This window comes from Globicephala melas, chromosome 7, assembly GCF_963455315.2.
Source record: "Globicephala melas chromosome 7, mGloMel1.2, whole genome shotgun sequence".
Classification (NCBI taxonomy): Eukaryota; Metazoa; Chordata; class Mammalia; order Artiodactyla; family Delphinidae; genus Globicephala; species Globicephala melas.
Genome location: NC_083320.1, coordinates 69,737,125 through 69,756,752, shown reverse-complemented (window position 1 = coordinate 69,756,752; position 19,628 = coordinate 69,737,125). Strand labels below are relative to the sequence as shown.

Here is a 19,628-nt window from a genome sequence, read left to right as displayed (position 1 = left end):
ACAATTCCATGCCTTGCCCATTGTAAGACGCAGTATAACGTAGTGGTCAAGAAGCACAGGGAAGCCAACCCGCCTGGACTTAAATCCCAGCCCTGCCATTTACTACCTTTGTGATTTGGGAAAATTCAGTATCCTTATCTGTAAAATGGGGAAGGTATCCACGTCATAGGGCTAATGTGAAGGTTAAATAAGTTAATACGGGAAAGCCCTCAGTGAGTATCTGCGACATAGTAATAAGACCTATGAAGATATTACCCATCATTTTTTGATCAAAAAAGTGCAGTAATAATGCTTTCTCCTCCACTGTGTTCCCACTGAGTCTACATTGTAAGATCTGTCATGCTGTATTGCAATTATTCTCATGTCTGTACCCCCTCTAGACCGTGAGATGTTTAAGGATAGAGATCTTGCTCTAGTCAAGTCTCTAGCACTCGAGGCATTTAATAAATATATTTTAAAAAAAACGAATGAACTTTTTTATCCTTAGAAAATAGAAACTGGATAAATATTTCCCTGTCTTTAACACTAAAACAGAATTTATTGGAAATTTGTGAGTTATCAGGTCTGTAGAAGAGAGAGCATGGAGAAAGCATGCTATTTGTTACTTGGCCAGAGAAAGACTTAAACCACCTGGCTTAGGGCATTGCCACTGCAGGAATTCTCACCCTGACACAGTAGCTATTGCCCCAGTTATTTTCTGTCAGACATAGAATCACATGCTACCTACTCAGTCTTTTCTGAATGAACTTAAAGAACCCTAAATGTGAAGCAGAATTTGCATGTATCGTTGGTGACACAAATACTTCATTTTTGGCTTGATCAGGTTTACTCTTAAAATTTTCTGTCTATAGTACCAATTTTGAGTTTGGATCTGGTGCTCTTATTCTTTTTTGTGGTAATTAGAATTGGGGCAAACATTTCATTTGGCAACCTGGACAAATTAGAGGTGGGTTATAGCATGATGCAAAAAGAAAATGCTTTGGAGGCAGATAGCCTGGGTTAGAATTCTGACTCTGCTGCTTAATAGCTGTGTAAATTTCAGTGTTATTTAACTTCACTTTGCTGCAGCATTCTCATATGTAAATAGAGGTTAAATGCACATATCTCAGAGTTGATATGAGGAGTAAATTAAATAATTATATAAAATACTTGGCATAGTATCTGATACGTAGTAAACACTAAATAAATGGTAGGTTTTTGTTAAATATAGATATTTAAGCCATTAAATATTATTAAATATTAAAAATCAATAACATAAAAATGTTAAGATGTTTTTCTTTTAGGAAAGATAAGGACTATAGTTAGAATAACATAAAGTATGGGAATCAATTTTGAAATAGGTGATGCACAGATCACCTGTACCAGTCTCTTGTTAAAAATACAGATTCCGTGTCCTCAACCCAATTTACTGGGCCAGAATCTTTGGAGATGGGACCTAGGAATCAAATATTTTCAGAAGCACCCAAAGTTATTCTGATGTAAATTGCCCATGGATAAGCTTTAAGAAATACTTGCCTATAAGATATGTTCTTTCTTGAGAATTGTTAACTGAGTTAAATATTTCATTCTTATATGAAGTTGTTTCTACTGAGTTTATTTAGTCTCTAACATTGATGATGTAGTAAATGGAAAACTTCTTAATTTGTGAGCATCTGAGGTTATAGCATCTGTATTTTCTAGGTAGAATTTCAAGGTCATGTGAATTGTATTCATTCTTCTATTAACTCTATTATCAATTTTATTTGAAAAAAACATGCTTCTGATCATAGTTTAATGTCCAATTTAAAATAATATTTTCAATAAATCAAGTCGGGTATTTGGTTTCTTTGCCTGTGTTAATTATTTGATCTTGGTTTAGAGACTATCAACTTTAAACACCAAAACAAAAGCAAAAATAAAAACAAACCTAGAAACAAACTCCAACCTTCCCTTTCTCCTGAATCCTGCATTGAGCAAGTTACAACTTTATTTGTATGGCATGTGAACATAGTAATGCTTCCTATGCTTTTGTATATGCTGCTATGTCTACTAGTAATGGTATCCTAACTTTTTTTTTTTTAAATGTGGCAAACCCTTTCATATGCTTCACAATTTATCTCAGAGATAATCTCCTTTGGGAAGTCTTCCCTAATTTCCCCTACCTCTGCTTATCTGGATTAGGTGCCCTTTCTATTTCTTTCATATCTCTGTCACACTGTCACTGGAAATGTCTGAATGTTTGTCTCCCTTCCAGACTGTGAGCTCCTTGTGTCAGGGACTTTGGATTTCCAGTTCCTAGCACAATATTGGCCCATAGTAGGTACTTAGTAAATGTCTATTAAATGAATAAATCAATTTTTAATATATTTCTCTTGATTTATGAGGTGATTGTGTTCCTGAGAAGTGGCATTAAATTTAAATGCTTAAAGTTAATTTTCTTAACACAAATAAAAGCAGAATTTTCAGTTGTTCAATTTTGCCTTGTTTTATTAATATTGAAGTAAGATAATCTTTCTTTATCTTAGTCAAGTTTTTTTCCCCTACATTTACTTAACTGCCTTATATATTTTTAATTTAGTCACTGGCATTTAATGTCTCAGGAATGAATGATGCAATAGAAAAGTCAATATTAAGTTTCAGAAGCCTAAACCCAGGTGGACACAATTTCCAAATAACAGCATTGTTAGAAAAGATAAAGAGCTAGGCTGTCCATAGCAGAAGATTCTCTGGAGTGGAGGAGGGGAGGAATTGGAGAGGAACAAGAGCTTTAGTTGCCAGTGTATATCAATGAGAGAGGGCCATGTATTCTTTCTCCAATAGTTTAGCCTTTGTTTGGGGTTGGAGGAGAGAGAGAAAATGACAGATAATTCAGATAGGTTTGTAGTATTTGAAAGTAGAACTGTGTCCCATTCCCAAGTAGAGGCTTTGAAAGTTTCTCTAATTCCAGATGCAACATGGGAGAATAGGATAGATATATTTTTATACTAATAAAGGATCAAATTTAAAGGTTATTTGGATATTATGTTTTTCCTGATAAGGACTTCTGTTCCTTATGTATAATAGATAATTCCATTGTTTTAAATGTGATGGAAATAAAAAATAAACAGAGCTGGAGGAATCATGCTCCCTGACTTCAGACTATACTACAAATCTACAGTAATCAAAACAGTATGGTACTGGCACAAAACAGACACATAGCTCAATGGAACAGGATAGAGAGCCTGGAAATAAACCCATACACTTATGGTAATTAATGTATGACAAAGGAGACAAGAATATACAATGGAGAAAAGACAGTATCTTCAATAAGTGGTGCTGGGAAAATGGGATAGCTATGCATAAAAGAATAAAATTAGAACATTTTCTAATACCATATACAAAAATAAACTCAAAATGAATTAACGACCTAAATATAAGACTGGATACCATAAAAATTCCCAGAGGAGAACATAGGTAGAACACTCTTTGACATAAATAGCAGCAATATTTTTTTGGATCTGTTTCCTAAAGTAAAGGAAATAAAAGCAAAAAGAAACAAATGGGACCTAATTAAACTTAAAAGCGTTTGCACAGCAAAGGAAACCATTGACAAAACAAAAAGACAACCTTCTGAATGGGAGAAAGTATTTGCAAATGATATGACTGACAAGGGATTAATATCCAACATGTATGAACGGCTCATACAACTCAACATCAATAAAACAGACAACCCAATTAAAAAATGGTCAGAAGAACTGAATAGACATTTCTTCAAAGATAACGTGTCGATGGCCAACAGGCACATGAAAAGATACTCAGTATCACTAATCATCAGGGAAATGCAAATCAAAATCACAATGAGATTTCACCTCACACCTGTTGGAATGGCTATCATCAAAAAGAACACAAATAACAAATGTTGGCAAGGATGTGGAGAAAAGGAAAACCTTGTACACTGTTGGTGAGAATGTAAGTTGGTGTAGCCACTGTGGAAAATGGTACAGAGGTTTTTCAAAAAACTAAAAATAAGACTACCATATGACCTAGCAATTCCACTCCTGGGTATATATCCGAAAAAAACAAAAACACTAATTTGAAAAGATATATGCACCCCAATGTTCATAGCAGCTTTATTTACAATAGCCAAGATATGGAAGCACCCTAAGTGTCCATCAACAGATGAGTGAATAAAGAAGACGTGGTCTGCACACACCCACACACAATGGAATACTACTCAGCCATAAAAAAGAATGAAATTCTGCCATTTACAACAACATAGATGGACTTGGAGGGTATTATGCTAAGTGAAACAAATCAGACAGAGAAGGACAAATACTGTATGATATCACTTATATGTGGAATCTAAAAAATACAACAAATAGTGAATATAACAAAAAAGAAGCAGACTCACAGATATAGAGAACGAACTAGTGGTTACCAGTTGGGAGGGGTGAAGGGCAATATAGGGGTCAGGGAGTGGGAGGTACAAACTATGGGGTGTAAGATAGGCTCAAGGATGTGTTGTACAACACGGGGAATATAGCCAATATTTTTTAATAACTGTAAATAGAAAGTAACCTTTAAAAATTGTATATAATTAAAAAAAATTAAAAACATTAAAAAAAAAGTATTTACCAGTTAGGAAAAAAAAAGTAATTGCCATCCCACCCCCTAATTTTAAAAAGGAATCTATAAATAAAACATGCTGAAATGTTAACAGTGATTCTCTCTGGGCGGTAGGATTATGAATGTCTGTCGTTTTTATCTTCATACTACTCTGAATTTTGAAAAACTTCCGGAATGGAAGGGCTTGTGATTTCACGTTGGTTTGCTTGGTTAAACAGTATTCATCCTTTAGTTTATGTCTTATCTTCCCCCTTAATCCTCAGTTGGGCAGTGTATCCCTAGTTGATACTACTTTAATATTCTGGACATCTCATTCTCCTATCACTATAGTACTTTGAAATAATCATGTTTCCTTTTCTAGAGAGGCAGGGATAATATTTATCTTTTCACCAACATATATTACAGAATAGATGTTTCATAAATCTTTTTGTTGAAATGACTAATAAAAATTCAATTCAACAAAAATGATTTTATGTATTGCCCAAATTACAGTTTCAGATAAGGGTTTCTCTCCATTAGAAAAAAAACCTTTTTCCAAGTGAGTAATATGGAAAGATATGAATTGTGGAACTCTGAAAATTATAGTAAAATTAGGATACAAGTTCACGTTCTTAGTTAATGTAAGACCATGTATATAATGTATCTGAAAATCATGTATAAGATATATCTGAATACTGTCTTCACTAATAGTCTGGTTGCTTGTGATGAAGCTGAGAAATTGCTGTGAGAAAGAGTTTTGATAGTTTTTCTTCCCTTTTTCCTGTATGGCATTTGTCATCTTTTTTTTTTTTTTTTTTGACAGTGTAAACTCAGTAATAAACACTGAGATATTTTTCTTGTTTTTCATAATTTGAAAATGTATAGTAAAATTCATATGTGAGACACTGTGAATAATGATTACTTTAGTGTAATTCTGCATAACTTGGTATAGAAAAAGGACAAGTTAAGGATTATTTAGCTACAAGATTATCTCTGTAATAAGTGTGATAGTGATTATTTTCAACTTAGGAATAGAAATGATACATTCAAGACCATTTAACAGAGACAGTGATAATTAGGCTTAAAGGCTGATAATTGGAGAGGTAATAAGTTGAGGCATGCATATACTTCTTGTTTACATAACAAGTAAAGGAAAATTAGATTTTTTTCCACAAAAAGAAATTCCCTAAGAATTTAAAATCTCTTCAGTAAGGGTGAGAAAAATGCTATTAGAAGTTAATCGTTTTGTCTTCTGGTCTGCCTCTGTTTTTTGCACATATAAAAATTTGTCAAATGATATTTTATTTCTTCTTTTCTAAACTGTGACCTCTTTAAGTACAGGATTCTTGTTTTTTCCTGCATTGTTGCTAGCGCATGATAGGTACTCAAATGTCTATTGAATTGAGTTAAATTGGATTAAGATGCTACCCTCTAGTACTCAATTTAGAGAGTAGACCTTGCATCGGTTCCCCTGTATGGCTAAATTGGGGCAAAGAATGAAAATCAAGTCTTTGTACCAATCTTTGGGACTGGAAAAACCAGTCATGAACTAAGAGAAGTGGGACTTGGAGGATCTCTTAAATCTGGACATTCGCCTGTCATTGGAATGAGCTTCCTAATTATTTCATATATTCCTTTTCTGATAGTTGATAGCTAGAATCATGACTATTGGTTGGTGGCCAAGAACATCTGTAAAAAAGAGTAATATTTGACACCTTTAAACTCTAGTATTATACATGAATTTCCTTATTGTATGGCAGATTTGGGAGTGGGAATTCTTACCCTTTTCCTAATTGGTCAAATGTCATTATTTTAAAGCTGTCAAGAAAGAGCATTTTTGTTATTTCTTGAGTTGGTTAAATTCAACTAAATACTTTTGGATTGATAAATTGGCCAGATCTACATAATGTGCTTTAAGTTATTCAGAATATTTGTATAGGTTCCAAAAGATAGAAGTACAAAGGGATAAACATAAGTAAAAGATATAAATAGTGCTATGATATTTTACATATGTGAAAAACAGTAAGCTTTCAAAATATTAATCTTAAGCTAGTAATATTATCACCAACATAGTATTAATGTTCAGAATATATTTCTGATCTTGTTGCCTACCTAAAGTTCAGCTCTTTTATACAAAAAGGGTTGAAGCAAAGGACTTTGAGATCTAAGCCAGAAACCCAATACTACCAGAACTGAAAAGTATTTTCTTGAAATACTAGTGTTGGCAGTAATCTTTAGAATCCAGTGTCTTCTTCCAATACAACTACTATTAGATGGCTTCTTCTCTAAGATAAACATTGCATTAATGTGCATATCTTAACCCCCAGGCTTAAAATAGCAAAAGGAAGTAGGCACTGAAAGGACATTGGATGCATGCTGACTTGCATACTTGGGAGATTAATAAAAACTGAGGTCAGCAAGAGTCCCAGGATTCAGGACAGATCAAGGAAGGAAGCACACCATGGTGGTTGTGTTCCTTTCTTACTGGCCACAACATGAGCAGCTGGAGAGGAAGGTGGCCCTTGTGTTTAGTGTTTTCTGTAATTCCTCTCTGTATGGTTGGCTTCTGGCCGATCACTACTTTTATTTCATTCCTCAGAGAGGAAAATTCCACTTTAATATTGCTGGATATAATAGGAAATAGCATCAGTAGCACAGTGCCACACACATAGTAGGACTGATTGAATGAAAATCAGACTATTGTCTCATTCCAGTAGAATGTCTGGAACGTTCAGTTCCTTGGACAAATTCAGCCTTGCAATATTTAATTTGGTGTTTGAAGTTGTGGCTGTCAAATTCTTCTAATAAAATCTCATTGGAATTCTAAATAAGAACAGGCTAAATAGGAATGCATTTTTAATCACCTAGGATCCAAGGAAACTTGACTATAGTGGATAGAGCTCTGGACTTGGAGAAATATGAAAGTTACATGGGAGTATTTTTCAAAAAGTATATTCCCAGCTACTTCTTCTTCTAGCTTCCACTAAGGACATATCAGCATCTCCAAGGCAGAATTTATGTAGTTGAAAAAAAGCTGATCATGCAATTTGGATTTCCTCTTCCCTGCCTTCTGTTCCCTTCACCTCTTGAGTTTGAAAATCAGTGGAGAAGTTGATCCACAAAAGCCTATCTGTTAAATTCTATGGTTTTGCTAGTAAAAATTCTACTACCTAGTGATGATTTTATTCCTCGAAGTTATCAATACTCCTTTACTGGAACTTGTTGGATGTATTCTCTCAGGTTATGGACCTTAATTTTAAAGCCTGGAGTTGTAAGATAGAGGTAGTGGATTAAATGAGGATCAGTTTCTCTTTCTCTATTTTTGCTAGGTTAGCATTCAACATCTTGGATCAGAGACCTTTAGAGACACAGGCTTTCTTGATCTTTAGAAGTAGAACATCTGCTATTGAAACTCTGGGTAAGTCTTATTATACTGGTAGAAATAGTAGCTCTAGCTTATATTAAGCACTCAAGAAATGGTTGTTTCAACAAAGTGCCTATATGGTTTAATAATATACATTGTAGGAAAATACTGATTAAAAGTAACTTAAAATACTATCTTATTTTTTATTTTGACTTTTGGAAGAAAGAATCAGACTTTTTTCTAGTTATATTTAAATTCTTTTTGAACAAATATAAACTGGGTGACTTAGGATTTCCTAATGAGATAGAAATAATCTTTCTAAATAGAAGTTATTTTTATTCTAATCAGTTGTATGAGATTATCTATTATGGTCATTTGAGTGAGAAGGGAGCTTTTATTCATCCGTTCATGGTAGAAAGTCAAGTTCAGCCCCAAATTAGTAAATTCCTAATCAGACATCTTGTTATTTAAGTCCTTGGTATCATCTCAATGTGCTCTGCACAAAGTTGTAACTCAAATATATTAATCATTAGGCTTCAAGAATAAAATATTTTCTTATTATAAAATAATAGAAGTTTATATTATAAGGAATTGTTTTGAGAAGGAAAACAGGTATAAGTTGTCTATAATTCCACCTGTGATGAGCATTATGGAAAATTTTTGTGTGTTGCTGAAGATAATTTAATATTCACTCCTGTTGATGAAGGGTTTTAAAATCTGGTGAAATTTTTCTTATTTAAAATAAGCTATCTTAATAATTTTGTCATCATCTTCTAACCCCTGTCCATTTGTAACCTCCATACTCTTGGTCTGGGGTCCAGTGATATATGGCTTCATTACCTTAGCAAATATGTATAGTCACTCAAAAATCATTATCAACTACTTTTCCTACAAAAGAGCTTCTTGACCTGACTTTTTCTCTTAGAGAATCCCCCACCTCTCTTTTGCTGAGATTTGTAAAGCAAAAGGGTATGTCCTTGGGACACTTTTGTTCAGATTCATTCTTTTCAAAGTTCTTTAGTATCTTTGCATTCCTATACACTAATGATGAAAAATATGAAAGAGAAATTAAGGAAACACTCCCATTTACCATTGCAACAAAAAGACTAAAATACCTAGGAAGAAACCTACCTACACAGACAAAAGACCTGTATGCAGAAAACTATAAGACACTGATGAAACAAATTAAAGATGATACAAACAGATGGAGAGATATACCATGTTCCTGGATTGGAAGAATCAATATTGTGAAAATGACTCTACTACTCAAAGCAATCTACAGATTCAATGCAATCCCTATCAAACTACCAATGGCATTTTTTCACAGAACTAGAACAAAAAAATTCACAATTTATATGGAAACACAAAAGACCCCGAATAGCCAAAGCAATCTTGAGAACAAAAAACAGAGCTGGAGGAATCGGGCTTCCTGACTTCAGACTATACTACAAAGTTACAGTAATCAAGACAGTATGGTACTGGCACAAAAACAGAAATATAGATCAATGGAACAGGATAGAAAGCCCAGAGATAAACCCACACACCTATGGTCACCTTATCTTTGATAAAGGAGGCAAGAATATACAATGGAAAAAAGTGGTACTGGGAAAACTGGACAGCTACATGTAAAAGAATGAAATTAGCACACTTCCTAACACCGTACACAAAAATAAACTCAAAATGGATTAAAGACCTAAATGTAAGGCTAGACACTATCAAACTGTTAGAGGAAAACATAGGCAGAACACTCTCTGACATAAATCACAGCAAGATCCTTTTTGCCCCACCTCCTAGGGAAATGGAAATAAAAACAAAAATAAACAAATGGGATGTAAAGAAACTTCAAAGCTTTTGCACAGCAAAGGAAACCATAAACAAGACAAAAAGACAACCCTCAGAATGGGAGAAAATATTTGCAACTGAAGCAACTGACAAAGGATTAATCTCCAAAATATACAAGCAGCTCATGAAGCTCAATGTCAAAAAAACAAACAACCCAAACCAAAAATGAGCAGAAGACCTAAACAGACATTTCTCCAAAGGAGATATACAGATTGCCAACAAACACATGAAAGGATGCTCAACATCACTAATCATTAGAGAAACGCAAGTCAAAACTACAATGAGGTATTACCTCACACCAGTCAGAATGGCCATTGTCAAAAACTCTACAAACAATAAATGCTGGAGAGGGTGTGGAGAAAAGGGAACCCTCTTTCACTGTTGGTGGGAATGTAAATTGATTTAGCCACTATGGAGAACAATATGGAGGGTCCTTAAAAATCTACAAATAGAACTACCATATGACCCAGCAATCCCACTACTGGGCACATACCCTGAGAAAACCATAATTCAAAAAGAGTCATGTACCAAAATGTTCATTGCAGCTCTATTTACAATATCCAGGACATGGAAGCAACCTAAGTGTTCATCGACAGATGAATGGGTAAAGAACATGTGGCATATATGTACAATGGAATATTACTCAGCCATAAAAAGAAACGAAATTGAGTTATTTATAGTGAAGTGGATGGACCTAGAGACTGTCATACAGAGTGAAGTAAGTCAGAAAGAGAAAAACTAATATCGTATGCTAATGCATACATATGAAATCTAAAAAAAAAAAAAGGTTCTGATGAACCTGGTGGCAGGACAGGAATAAAAACGCAGATGTAGAGAATGGACTTGAGGACACGGGGAGGGGGAAGGGTAAGCTGGGACGAAGTGAGAGAGTGGCATGGACATATACACACTACCAAATGTAAAACAGATAGCTAGTGGGAAGCAGCCGCATAGCACAGGGAGATCAGCTTGGTGCTTTGTGACCACCTAGAGGGGTGGGATAGGGAGGGTGGGAGGGAGACGCAAGAGGGAGGAGATATGTATACATATAGCTGATTCACTTTGTTATACAGCAGCAACTAACACACCATTGTAAAGCAATTATACTCCAATAAAGAAGTTAAAAAAAAATTCTGTAGTATCTTGATCGTTGCTACTCTCAAAATACTTTTCTTTCCCTGTTATTTTTGCTGCGAAATTGTAGAAAAATATATTTTATTTGTAACCGTGTGTGACTTATCTAAGTTTCTCACAATTAAAATATTGAAAGTATCTGTGTGCCGAATTCTTATTGTCAACAATGACTTAAATGCTGATTTTTTTTTTGTTAGTGCATAGTTCAGTCTCACTAAGACATATCAATTTTGATGTCATCTCATGTGTCTTTAAACACCCCAGGTACTCAGAGCAGTATACCTAGTAAGCCTATTGACGTCATCTTGTCTGAATTTTGTCTCCTATGGGTTTCTGGGAATAAAGTGAATTGTCTCAAAGTGTCAAAATCTGGCTGAGCTGGTTGGAGTCCACGTTGGACTAGTCTATATAAGAGGTTAGCATCTTATGAGAGATTCTTAGTGTCCATCAGACTTGCAGCATTGCAGACTGTACTTTATACAAGTAGCCAGGTGTGGGCAGTGATACCGGGCTTGGGAAATCTCTCTTACCGGCCCAGGGATCCAAAGCGTTCAGTGCAAAACCTGGCCAGCCGCCCGAGTGAGTAGGAGCCATGTGACTCTGGTGAGCTGGAGTGTGCAATTGCCTCCTGCTTCAGAGCTACCTGATCCGAATACTAAGCAGAGCGAGTGCCGGGCTGAGTGTAAGGTACTGAAGACACTGCAGAGAAAGGTGCTTATTCCAGAGGCATTACAAAGCATGGAGATTAAAGACCAGGGAGCCCAAATGGAGCCGCTGCTGCCTACGGTAAGAGACAACCTGCTGTCACGTAGATTAACAGCGTTTGCAGCGAAACCTGTCAGGCAAGTGGTCTGCTAGCCAGGTTCAGCGAGTGTACTTTTGGGGTGGTGGATAGCTCCCACGACATACGGACAGGGGTCTCCTCCCATCTCGGGTGACTGAAATGCATAACGCAAAGCACATGATTTTTTTCCCCCTTCTCAATATGGATGCACTACCATGATGAAATGTCTCATGTTTGCTGCTGTTTGAAGAGAGGGCTAGGTTTAGCAGCAGGGACAGCTGTGTGTCTCTTTCCCTGTCTGTTACTGCCTGTCTCTCTGTTGGGCTATGCAGTCAAGCCCCTGCAAAGAAGCCCCCTTTTTATCATGTTTCTTCTGTGGTAAATTTCCTCCCCGTGCCTCATCCCCCTGACAGTGAGGTAAGGGAATCTGCTGCTGTTGCAGCTCTAGAGATTTAGTCTCTGCAGAAACCAGGGGAAAGGAGAACTGAAGGACCATTTGTGTGTGTGTGTGTGTGTGTGTGTGTGTGTGTGTGTGTCTGTGTGTGCTGTCAGTTTCTCTCAAAGGGAAATGTTGTCATGGCTCACATACAAAGAAGGTATGTATTTTGGGGGGCAGGCACACAATTCAGTTTTGAATATCTGAAATGTTCCTGAACTGTCATTTAGAAATAGCCTGTTTATCTCTGGGTCATAAGCTGCCTCCCTAGATCTAGGGTGAGTTCTTGGGCGAGTAGTTGATTTGCCTCTCCTCTCCACAATCTCTGACTGGCTCACAGACTTTGTAGTTCTTCAGACACATCCTTTCTCAGCCTAGAGCAGCTGATGTTGCTGTATTCATGGAAAAAAAGAAAACAACAACAACAACATTTTCTTGATGCAAAAGAGATGCCACACGCTAGCTTCCAGCCATCTATCAGCGCTGTCACAGCTCAGGACAGCAGAAATCTCCTCCCTGCACCAAACCAGGCCAAGGGGCTGTTCTCAGCTCTCTGTTACTCAGGTTGGTGACCCACCTTGCAGACTAGAGACTGGCGGCAAGGTGTCCGTTTCTGAGTCCATTTCTAGGCTTTGAACACATCTTTCAATCAAATCATTCCCCAGGGGGTGTGAGCAAATTCTGGGCCACAGTATTTTTAGGGCCTTACCTCTCCTGCCGGGCTCAAAATCTGTAAAAGATTCCAGTTCGCGTCCCGGAATTGGCTGTGGCTACTGAGCATGCCCAGTTCTCCTCAGGACGCCAGTCTTGGGCAGGGAGGGAAGCAGGGAGATGAGAATAATGCAGGAGTCACCACCAAGAATGGAGCCTAAATAAAAGGCAGGGGCAGTGTCAGAGAGGGGGAAAAAAGGAAAGCATGCCACTTAGCTTGCCTGCTTAAAAGTAGAGACATTTCTTTACAGATCAAAGTGGAGTTATTTTACAAAAATGAGACTAAAAGATTTGTCTGTATTCCCAAACTTGAATAGAAACATAAATTAGGATTCTGTGGGTACTCAGAATAAAGAGTGTCAAGAATGTCAGAGTATTATTGTACCCTAGATGAGAGAGAGGAACTACATACACAGGAATTGGGGAATGGAGATTTAAGAAAGATTAAGATATAAGAAAAAACTCATTTTTATGGGGAAGGGGTTTGGAAGTTGTCCTAGAAAAGCAGGCTGAAGTCAGTTTGATGTGGCATATGAATTGCCCCTTGTGGGGAATATTTAAAGGGTTTAGGACCAAATGAGGATTAACTGGAAAGATTTAGAAGATGATGACATTATTGGGCTAGATGGGCAATCAGTTTGTGGCTTAAAAGAGTAGAGAAAATACAGGTTTGGCTGGAAAAGAAGGTCTGCAGTAAGTTGGATGGACATTTTTGAAGAGTCAAAAGTGTGCAATTCATGTGGACAATGGCCAGCACAAAATAATTACATAGTTTAATGGCAAGAGAGAATCATGTTAGCAGTTCATTATAAGGAAAATAAACCTGAGAGGCTAGAAAGGTTGTTGAATTAGTGGCTTATTTTTATACTTGTATAGTATTTTCAACTCCCTCAATTGCTTTTATGGCCTTTTTTTTTCCCCTCAAAAAAATCATGTTGAGTAAAGCAGATTTTATTGTCTTAATTTTAAGTATAAGGAATGGAGGCACAGGGAGTTTGAATAACATGTCTAAGTGATGAAGCCAGAACTACAATATAGGTCTTCTAAAACTAGTTCAGAAAAAAAAGCAGTATTTTTTTAACATTGCATTATTAACCAGGCCTATCATAATCAGATCCTCGGCTGGAGTTTCTATGCTTGGAAGAGAAAGGAAGAAATAGTTTAGGGGTCTTTTTTAGAAAATTAATCAGATGACTTTGCAAGTAATAATGTGAAAGGCGCTATGGCATAATATTTTAAAACAAAGTCTTGTAGGTTCCAGCACTGCTGTTTACATGCTGTATAGTCTTGGGTGGGTGATTAAGCCTTAGTTTCTTCAGCTGAAAAATGGGAAGGAGATGGTACTTATCTCTTGTGTTTTGTGATGAGTAAATAAAATAATCTATGGGAAGTAGCTGGTATTTAGTAAGTTCTCAATAAAGTTAGCTGCTATTTTAATTGTTGATGGAAATACAGGCATTGAGATAAATTCTAAGTTTCAGGCTTTTATGAAAGATGGCTTATCAGTACTATTTGCTAAGAAGGAAAAGTGGGGAAATGGAACACTGGAAAACACTGTACAGTGGAGGTGGAAGGTGGGATTAATTATAGCTATGGAAACTTTGTAGTATGGTTGGAAAGCCATTTAGAAAGGCATTAAAAACCAAGATTAGATATGGGGCAGAAGCAGTCAGAGGTAGGTAAATAGAGGAGTAAGAGAGAAATAAAAATTATAAGAATGGATAAGTATGCCAAGTGAGTGAATGTATTAATCCTGACCTAAGTGGTAGTTTGGAATAGATTCCTTTTAAGCCTCCAACGTTTACCTTAATTTAGTATACCTAAGGTACATCTTAAGAGTTTGTGTGAAGGAGGCGCTGACATGTTCCTTTTTCTCTCAGTCCTTTTTAGGGAGCTTTGGAGATTATTTTCTTTTGCTGGACAAGGCCTCATTGCATCTATAGGCCCTAATCACTCTAAGGGTTAGGACATTCAATTCTTCTAGGCTCAGAGTACAGCCTGGTAGCACCTAACTGTTCTGTCTGAAGCAATGGAACAAGCAAGGTTCAGAAGATTCGTTCACTTATTAAATGCCTGCTGTTGGCCAAACATGTTCTTGGTGATGGGATTACAGCAATGAATAAGACAGAGAAAAGCCCTGTCCACATGGACCTCACAATCTAGCTACTCTAGAGATAGGGGTCCATTTAACTCTTTGAGAGACTGCTATTTTCTCTTCAGATATTTAATCATTGTTATAAGCTCTTTGAGATGGGTATATATGGAGACTATATGTAATAGTAATGATGGTGACATCCTTACATCCTTTAGAACTCAAATATATTTAATTAAAAAAATTTTTGGCAAAAAAAAAAAAAAAAGAACTCAAATAGTCAGAGAGCATGGCCAGAAAAATAATCACACCTCCAATGTGTCATTTCTTTCTAACCTTGGAATGAGTTGTTTCAGAAGTCTAAACTGGGTATAGATAGACTACAGTGCATTGCAAGGTGCTTCAAGTGAATGGAGACATGTGGGTGCCGCTCTCAACACCCTTCTCTATGTAGAGAGGCTGCCACTCTTCCCTTCTCATATCTCATAGGATACATGACACTTGATCATTTGGCTTTCTGTGAAGATACTACTTTCAATCTGTATAGTAAATAGTAGTTAAGTTTTATTTATTGTTAGATAAATGTAAATTAAAGTTCTAATATATTCTTCCACTTGAAACAGTTGTCTCAGATACTCCTTGGGGGTGTGTTGCTCTTATTTAGGAAAAGGGAATAACTAGTATATAATGCATCTATTTTGTACAATCATATATGTTTTGGTCAGAGAAGGACTGTAGCAATCAATTGGAGACTAGATTTTAGACTGACTTCTTAATTTACAGATGATGAAACTGAACATCAAAGAGATAAGGACATGTATTTAAGGGCAGGCACTTATACTAGTTAATGGAAAAGCTTGGTCTAGAGTCCCCATCTTGATTCCCAGTTCATCATTCTTTCCACTGTCCTATTCTAGCATAGAGTAAACAGATGAGTACTGAATTAAAATAATGATGGTAATTAGTCTTTGTGAAGTAGTAATAGGTATTGTCTCAGGCTTTTGCTAAGCACAAATATCTCTAGTCTTTATGATAATCCTGAAAGGTTGCTAATATTATCTAGCCTTGACAGATGAGAAACTGATGCTCAGAGGACTGAATAAGTTACCCAGGTTCACATAGGTAATAAATACTGAGCTAGGATTTAAAAATATTGCACCTAACTAAAAAGTGGCTCGATTCTTTTAAATTAAAGCCAATTAGAAAATAAATAGGAATCACATTATAAAGTGGGCTTTCATATCTACCTCTTCAAAAATGAAAGTACTGTGAAACAAGGTGCTATAAAATGTAAGGCATTGTAGGCCACATATTGCATGATTCCATTTATTGAAATGTCCATAATAGGCAAATTCTTGGAGACTAAAGTAGATTAATGGTTGCCGGGGCTTGGAGTGTAGTGGAGAATTAAGAATGACTGCTAACAGCTATGGGGTTTCTTTTTGGAGTGATGGAAATGCTCTGGAAGTAGATAGTGGTGATGGTCGCACAACATTGTGAAAGTACTAAACACCACTGAACTGTACACTGCAAAATGATCAATTTTATGTAAGAAAAAGTAAGTTATTATTTAGCCATTAGCACTAACGGAGAAAGTTGAGGATCTAAACAATGCTTGTATCATTCATATTTATATAAATCAAGGAAAGGGCAAATAAAATACTCATAAAAGTTAAAAATAACTTCACACACACACACAAACACACACCGAGATAGTCTCTTCCACAGAATTTATTCTCTTTGTGATAATAATGCTGAGGTTGGCCAGGGTTTCAGCAAACTATCTGTAGACCCAGAGGTCTTTTGAAAATGTATCTTCAAATCTGAGTTAATAGAGTGTATGGCACATGTTATGTGTAAGAGAGGAAGAGAACTATTTAACTTGGGTCAAGTTGTTATTTCTTCTCTGAATCACCTTTATAAGTTTCTCTTGATACTCTTTAAACTTTAACATAAGGAAAATTAAGCAACTAAGTTTCTAAGAAGGATTAAAGCTTATTTTGTGTTACTAACATTTTTTAAAGTCATTGTTGGTCTAGCCTCATAAAATATTATGTTACTGTATGGTATAGTAAGTCTAACTACAAAGAAAACATCAATGATTAACATTTTTTTAAACCTTTTAAAAAAATTTATTTGTTTTTTATTTTTTGGCTGTATTGGGTCTTCCTTGCTGCACAGCAGCTTTCTCTAGTTGCGGCGAGCGGGGGCGACTCTTCTTTGTGGTGCATGGGCTTCTCATTGTGGTGGCTTCTCTTGTTGCGGAGCACAGGCTCTAGGCACGCGAGCTTTAATAATTGCAGCACACGGGCTCAGTAGTTGTGGCTCACAGGCTTAGTTGCTCCAGGCATATGGGATCTTCCCAGACCAGGGAGCGAACCAGTGTCCCCTGCATTGGCAGGCAGATTCTTAACCACTACACCACCAGGGAAGTCCCAAAATTGTGCCATTTTACAATTAGCTGTATAAGGGTTTTGGTTTTGCACATTTTTTCCAACACTTGGTATTTTCTGGTTTTGTTTTGTTTTGTTTTGTTTTTAGTAAATCCATTCTGAGTGTGAAGTATGCTGCTGTGATTTCGATTTGCATTTTCATAGTGACTAATTGTCTTAGTCCATTGGGGTTACTGTTACAAAACACCACAGACTTGGGTGGTTTACTAACAACAGAAATTTATTTGGCACAATTCTGGAGACTGGGAAGTCCAAGACCAAGAATTGGCAGATTTGATACCTGGTGAGAGCCCTTTCCTGGTTCATAGATAGCCATCTTTTAGCATGTTCTCACTGTGGAGGTGGGAAGAGAGCTGTCTGGGCCTCTTTCATAAGGGTACTAATCCCAAAGGCCTTATCTTCTAATACCATCACATTGGAGATTAGGTTTCAACATCTGAATTTTTTGGGAACACAAATACCCAGTCTATAGCACTAACTTTTTATGTGCTTATTAGCCATTTGTATCTCTTCTTTGATGAAATGTCTATTAAATCTTTTGCCCATTTAAAAAATTGGTTATCATCTTCTTGACTTGTAAGAGTTTTTTTTAAAAAATATATTTTGGATAAAGGATTCTTGTCAGAAATATGATTTGCAAATGTGTTCTCACTGTCTGGCCTTGTCTTTTAACTTTCTTAATGGTGACCTTTGAAACACAAAAGTTTTATTAATTTTGATGATGTGCAATTTATTAATTTTTTCTTTTACTGATTGTGCTTTTGGTGTTGAATTTAAGAACTCTGCCTAGACCAAGGTCACAAAATTTTCTTGTATTTTTTTTCTAGAAGTTTTATAGTTTCAGCTCCTACATGTAGATGAATGATCCATCCTGAGTTAATTTTTGTGTATGGTGTGAGATAAGAGTTAAGTCCTCTTTATTGTTTTTGCTTTTTTAAAAAAAATATGTAGATATCCAATTGTCCTAGCACCATTTGCTGAAAAGACCACCTTTCTCCGTTGAATTGTCTTGGCAGCTTTGTTGAAATTAAATCGACTATAAAGTTATTTTTTTGGATGCTGAATTCTGTCTGTTCATCTATGTGAATATCCTTACCCTAATACCACACTGTCTGATTATTGAAGCTTTATAGTAAAATTTGAAATCAGGTAGTATAAATCCTTCAACTTTGTTCTTCTTTTTCAAAGTTGTTTTGGCTATTCTAGGTCCTACATTTCCATATAAATTTTAGGGCCCACTTGTTGATTGCTATGAAAAGCCTACAAGGGTCTTAATAGCAACTGATGGCTTTGAATTTATAGATCAATTTGGGGAGAATTACCTTCTTGACAATATTGGGTCTTCCAAACGTATATGTGAACTGTCTCTCCATATATTTAGATCTTTAATTTCTTGTAGTAGTGTTTTCTAGTTTTATTTGTTTTAGTGAGGGCTTCTATGTACTGTATCAAGGATGACACAAAAATTCCTGAGGTGCCATTTGTATAGAAGTTTCTATATTAAGCTTAGGCCCAATTCCAACTCGTTCAGAACTCCAGAGGTTTTCTCAGATGGCAAAAATGGAGTTTAATCTACAGACTCGGTGGGATAGAGTGAGAATGTATAATAGCCAAGGACTCTGTATAGTTTTGATTTAGTGATAAAGTTCTTGTATTATCAGTATCATCAAGAATTGCTCATTCATCATGAAAATTATGCTCTAAGGATCTAATAAGCAAGTTTTTAAAGAATTTTCCCATTCCTATTGAATGTGTTAGGTTGCCTGGGTTCCTCCAACGTTTATTTGTACCTCTGCTTCTTCTTGCTTATCCTGCAAAACCAAAATTATTCAGAGAAGGCTATTGCTTCCTAATGACTATTTTCTTCTTTTTGACAATGAGGGTTTGATATCAGAGATGATGACCTAGTCAAATTCCAGAAAGCAAGTGCCATAAAAAGTAGTTAGATATATAACAACTACTGTAAAACACAGCTCTGCTTACGAAGCACATTTAATTATCATGAGATTCATGCTGCTTCTTTCATAAATACAGTGGGGATTTTCTGTTGATATTTAAGCTGCTCTGGTAATAAGCCTCTTCAAACTCTTTTTGATTTTCTCAGACACAAGAATATAGTTTAAAAATGAAAAAGAAATGCAGACAGCAAGACACAGACCTAATATATAATATGATTTGTGATTTGATTACATACTATCCACTTTATGTTTCATTAACATATAACTTCATAGTATAAAGCCTGTAAAAAA

At 36.0% G+C, this 19,628-nt stretch overlaps 1 protein-coding gene and 1 long non-coding RNA gene across 2 annotated transcripts in view; one reads left to right on the top strand and one right to left on the bottom strand.

Annotated features, from left to right (window-relative positions):
* Nucleotides 1-12,888, bottom strand: part of LOC132597613 (uncharacterized) — a 38,471-nt gene extending 25,583 nt beyond the window's left edge. Inside the window, exon 1 of the long non-coding RNA XR_009564615.1 lies at nucleotides 12,833-12,888. This is a non-coding gene — a long non-coding RNA (uncharacterized lncRNA). The remainder of the gene's footprint in view (nucleotides 1-12,832) is intronic.
* The window catches only part of SLC4A10 (solute carrier family 4 member 10), a 312,417-nt gene continuing 304,239 nt past the window's right edge, over nucleotides 11,451-19,628 (top strand). Inside the window, exon 1 of the mRNA XM_030852613.2 lies at nucleotides 11,451-11,689. Coding sequence (XP_030708473.1) covers nucleotides 11,642-11,689 — 48 coding nt within the window. The 5' untranslated portion in view covers nucleotides 11,451-11,641. The remainder of the gene's footprint in view (nucleotides 11,690-19,628) is intronic.